Source organism: Cariama cristata, unplaced genomic scaffold (assembly GCF_000690535.1).
Source record: "Cariama cristata isolate BGI_N322 unplaced genomic scaffold, ASM69053v1 scaffold17170, whole genome shotgun sequence".
NCBI classification, from domain to species: domain Eukaryota; kingdom Metazoa; phylum Chordata; class Aves; order Cariamiformes; family Cariamidae; genus Cariama; species Cariama cristata.
Window position 1 is genome coordinate 50,185 of NW_009593112.1, and position 5,400 is coordinate 55,584.

Below are 5,400 nucleotides of genomic sequence, written 5' to 3' on the forward strand. Positions count from 1 at the left end.
GCTCCAAATATATTTTGCATTTGGGACCCATCTGTGATTTACCCTGTGGCCCTTCCTAAGGGAAATTGATTGTAGGTCTCCGTTTTGCCAACAAGTCCATGTGAGGAGGCCCTGGAGAATCCCTTCAGAGTCAGAGGGGCTCTGGGGGTAGACAGTTTGTTTGTGTAAAAACGGTTGTGGAATTGGCACCCTAATGATCAAAACAGATCGAGGGCTTTACAAGACAGGACACAGTGTGTAGAAGGGGAGGTGCAGGCAGATACTCAGATGGAGTGAACTGCTTGAAGCTCTGGTGAAGCAAAGGCGGCTGATGATTTGGCCCGTGATATGTAAACAGCTCACTATGAAAGGTGATTATCTGAGGTAATTAATAATATTTAGTAACTTATCTGTGATTGATTAGACGATTACCCACAGCCATTCTATGTCTTCCAAACACTTCCTTTGCACTCCAGCTTGCATTTTTCTCTGTTCAGCACCAAAGGAGGCACACAGCCATGTAAAATTTGTACAGAGTAGAAGAGAAGCAGCATCGTATTACATATGATAGAAGATGAATCTAGCACAAATATTTTTATCCAAATATACACATACATATATAGATTTTTTTCAACGAACAGTATAAATACTTTACCTGGGAGATTTTTCCCATGTGCAAAATGAAACAGTTTTTCCTGGGATTGAATCTTCTGCTTTGCTCATGTTCATATTCTCGGTAAAAAGTGGGTCACTGTCATAGCAGGAGAAACCTTGTTTCCTCTCTTCACTCTCCCATGTTTGCTGAGTGCTATGTAAGCACCACGATAAGCATTTGATTCATATGCGTTGTAGTTATTGGGCAACAAGGTTTCTTTGAATTTGCACTCATCTTGGAAAACAGCCTAAAGAATAGGAAGGGGGGATGGGGAAGAACAAAGCAGGTACATAAATATTTCACGAAGACTCAAGTAATTTTTCTTACTAGCGTTTTTACCGAAGAACTTGTTGCAGTGTGCAACAGGTGGTGCCACAGTGACCGCATCCAACAATAAATCTCCCTCCTCAGTGCTAATTTGGTGTCAGCTGAACTCAGATGCCACCTGTCCAGATAATGGACTGTGTACTTCCTGTGACAGATCAAGTTAATTCATCATAAATCACAGCTTTTCTTAATTTTATTTGCAAACAATAATTTCTGTCAGCATCACGGCCTTTCACCCAAATGATGTAGCTTTATTGCACACCTCCCCTCTGCAAGAGGTCCTGTAATTTATAAAATAATAATATACTGGCTGTCAAAACCTTCAGTTCTCTTATGAACAGCAATGTCCAGGGAGAACTACTTGCTTGAGTAAGGCATTTGAATAAGACCTCAAATTAGCACTAAATCTTTTCTTTTGTTAAATCGTTAGTGATACTATATTTAACTGCTAGTGAGATTTGCAGCAGGTTTTTATTTTTCTTCATGTTCCATCACGTAAATCCAAGGAGAGGGAGTTATCTGGGAGAGGAGGTGCAAGGACGAGGAGGAGACAAACACAGAGAACCAAAGAAATTTAAAGAGAAACCAGACTAATTCCCTGACATCAAATGTCTGGCACATGAGACACCACCAGTGCTGTTCTATTTGGACATCTTTGCAATAACACCGTTCAAAGCTTGTAAGAGTTTGACTTAGGGCATTGCATTGTGTGAGGGAAAATGGACATCTCTCACAGCTTTTAAAAATGTCTTTGAAAGTAAGCAAGACTGGATTGAAACTGGGGGGGGGGAAATCAGAGAGAGCTCTAAAGCCAGACCCTGCATTTCTTTAGAAAGACCCAGGCAAGCGAAGCAGTTGGGCTTGTGGCAATTTTTAGGTGCTTGAAATGAGACATGACTGGAAGAATATTCCTAGAGTGGAACTTTAAAATGTCCCACTGTCCTTATCTGTGTGAGAAGGAATCAGATTAGTAATGGCTACGGGTCCTTCACACATTTGGTATTTTATTAAGCAACTGAAATGCTTTGTTGAAATTACAGCTGTTTCAAACCAAATGACTTTGTTGTTTCTTGACAAAAGAGATGAATGCAACCAGTGCCATTCATTCCTTTAGGACGGACTGCTTTTGCCTACTGCCCAGAGCCAGTCTCTGTCAAACGCGCGTCCTAACAAGCGCTTTTTCTGCTGAATGTTGAGTCTGGAGACGCCTTGCTCACGCCTCAGAGATCAAATTGCATTTAGATGGCATAGCTAGCGCTTTCTAGATGAGGATGACAGTGATGGTGTTTCAGTATGACTTGCATACCATTGTTAGTTGCTATTATTGTTTTCTCACCCTTTGGGACTGATCACACAAAACTGGTCATTAAAATAACCCCAGTCGCATATGTTGACTTTGTAGGGTAGACTTCCTATTTATTCTTCATGGTGTGGTTGGTTTTGGTAGGAGGAGGCATGTGGTCACGATTTTACCAATGGTAGCTATTACAGATAGCTCTCATTGTACCTCTCCTGCACAAACCTGTATGCAGACACATATGCATGCAAAACCGTACACACACTCATGGACATATACACATGCTTTATCTCCCAGGGTTTTTTGCAGAGCATACCCTTTTGCTTTACATACAATGCAATTCAAAAGGGAATCAAACAGGTTTCAGTCTTATTAGAACATTTCTGCAGTGCCGAGCCCTTAGAAGAAGCCATCTCATTAATCTGTACTATTTGCAGAATACATTCATTTTCCTAGGGTGCTCCCTGTACAGTATTACTGGAAAGCTTTAAAATAACAGACCTCTAACAGCCACGCTGTTTATTGCACTAAATAACACAGATGACACCAGGTTGGGCAGGCTCCCTGTAACTGAAAGGCTGTTTTCTCTGCTTGTAATCAGAGATATCCAGGAGGAAAACAAAATAAACCCAAAGCTTTGCAGCCTTTGCTTAAGCCTTGAAAAACTATTTGCGCTTGTACTCACTGTTCCGTATAACTTCCCCTTGTTGTTCATGGCGATGAAGAGAGCACTTTTCACACCAAACAGGCTAACAACACCTCTCTCTACAGTGGATATTTCAAAGAGACCTAAAAAATAAAGAGTTTGATAGAAGTGTTATCCCAGAATTTAGAGCTAATCAAAGGCAATTCAGAAATAATTTATTTATTTTAAAACCCTAATGAACTTGTCCTATTTTCTTTATTAGAATTATTTCCCTAGCCCAGCAAAATAGAAATACACAGAGAAGAACATTTTTTTCCCCTACATGCCACAGGCTTTTAAAATAATTCTTCTGGAATCATAGTCACATGCTGTATAATTCTTTTGCTCTATCAAATTCTTTTGATCCGTCAAACTCTTGGCCTTTCTAATAAGAAAATTATTTTTATCTAATAGAAATGTATTAAATATAAATATATAACAACAGAGTATTTGTTAGTGAGCTTTAGAGGAGTGTGGCTTGCATTTTGAAGTCCCCCATGATATCTTAGCTGCTAAAGATTTTAGCAACTGCCTTCTACAGGAAATTCAAATCCACAGGGCTAATGTTCTTTAATCTTACCGTAACAGAACAGCACCCGTAAGAACAAGCAAACCAGGCACAGCAAGCCCCTTCCCTGACTGAGTGTCCCAAAAGTACTAGTCGGCAAGATTCAAAAATCATGCTTCGGCAGTCTAAGCTCAGTGACAACCTCCCGAATTCAAAAGGCAAATGAGAAGGTGAGAAGTGAGCAAAAGCAGCAGAGAGACAGTTTTCAACCTGGTTTGTCTTTTCTCATCTGCGCAGTAAAGCAGAGTAAAAAATCAATGGTATCTAAATTTGTCTAAGCATTTGTGACCTGTTTCAGCCTGGAGGGTTCCGATGTTTATTGATCCCAGAGACTTTTAAAAGGCAATAGATGTAGCACAGATTAATAATATCAAGTAATAACATTTGCATTCTATGAAGGGTAATTACTAGAGTTCACAACAATTAAGTGACATCTATTTCATTTCTGGATGCAACTCACTGTATTGGTTTTCATTGTGAACTCCGCTTATCCTTCCGTCTGGGAGGATTTGAAGGTGAAACCCGATGCCCACGTTGCAGTAAAGCCTCCGCTGCCTCTTGATTCCTAGCAAATAGTCACTCTCCCAGTTCACATCTGACTTCTCCCCTGACATCCCAGCAATGGACCTGGACAACAGAGATTGCCATCCTCTTTCCAGCAATGTGCCATTAGTTCTGCTTACAACTGGATGTGTTGAAGCAATCCCAGCTAGAAAACCCAGGAGAACGAAAGCAGGCAACGTCCAGTGAACGCTGGCTTCGCAGGACATAGTGATGAGAAGTCTTTGTGCAGTGGCCATCCGGTTCACCTCCTGGGCACGTGGTCAGAATTAATGGCCCTAAAAATACCGCCCTTCTTGTTTTTCTCTCTTCAGCATGGTGGCAGAGGCTTATTTTTGGAAAGCAAGTAGAGATTGCTGACATGAAACTAAAGCCCGATAGCAGTTGGGTTGGAAGCAGAGAGAGGCCAGGAGGACTGAAACCGGTGGGGACCATGTTTTGTAGATCCTGCTCTCCGGTGGGCAGCCTCAGTTATATTTGATTGACCCATCTTTATAGTGCAGAGGCTGTCCCTCCCCACATCATCACTCTGACATCAACAGCTTGCCAAAGGTAAGCCTGCCACGGCTGTAACACTAACCTGCCGTCCTCTCTGGCTGGCTGAGGTTCGACGAATGCTGTCACCCAAGACCGGAGGCAGGAGTGGGGTTTCACTGGCTCTTGGAAGCAAAGGAGTCAAATTGGTCGGGCAGTCGGAGGCCTCACAGGCGGCTTCCTTATTTAGAGAAGAAGGTGTAAAAACAGTTATGGATCTCATCAGTGAGCAATGACAACTTTGTAGTCACTTCCTTGGTGGTACGATCACTGGGTGTACGTCAGGGCAGCTCGATCTTTGGGGAGAACTGGCTTGAAGTGGCCCTTGCTCTCTTTGTGCATACTCAGCAAATCCAAGGCACCTCTTACTATAGCGGTCCACACGCTAACAGCTTGTCTGTACCTCTAAAAGGAGTTCTCTTGGCTGGTTAACAGAGAGGTAAGCCATGTTAAAGGGAGAGGAAGCCCCGGGGCTTACTCCTTCTCTTTTTATGCAAGCACATTTCTGCTGCTTGCAGCGGCAATTCGGCTGAGCAGGGGGTGCAGGCTGGAGCATTGATCTTGCAGTTACACGTAGCTGGGGATGTTGATATGTTCTTAAGCAGTCGTGTTTTTCACTGAGGTGACTTGCAAATGGTCACATTTATTTAAGGAGGGTGTGTGCCTCTTGCAGGGGTGCAACTGTATTTCTGTTTGCAAGACAAGGGCTTAGGTAATGCATTAAAGGAGGAAAAAGGGAAACGGCCACACCTCCCTACTGTTTCACTCTTTTCCTCAAGCCCAGATACTCTCTT

The 5,400-nt window shown here is 42.4% G+C and overlaps 1 protein-coding gene across 1 annotated transcript; it reads right to left on the reverse strand.

The window, feature by feature from the left end:
* Positions 1-704: 704 nt before the first annotated feature.
* Positions 705-4,311, reverse strand: FGF6 (fibroblast growth factor 6). Its single transcript, XM_009709101.1, has 3 exons — positions 3,972-4,311; positions 2,944-3,047; positions 705-881 (listed from the first exon to the last, which is right to left on the reverse strand). Exons 1-3 carry the CDS (start codon positions 4,309-4,311, stop codon positions 705-707), a joined length of 621 nt encoding a protein of 206 aa, XP_009707403.1.
* Between the last annotated feature and the right edge of the window lie 1,089 nt (positions 4,312-5,400).

Coding starts and splice junctions, on each gene's coding strand:
- FGF6 (XM_009709101.1), bottom strand. CDS start 4,311: ATGGCCACTGCACAAAGACTTCTCATCACTATGTCCTGCGAAGCCAGC. Junction 3,048..3,971: donor TCACAATGAAAACCAATACA/GTGAGTTGCATC, acceptor TTTATTTTTTAG/GTCTCTTTGAAATATCCACT. Junction 882..2,943: donor AGGGGAAGTTATACGGAACA/GTGAGTACAAGC, acceptor CCTATTCTTTAG/GCTGTTTTCCAAGATGAGTG.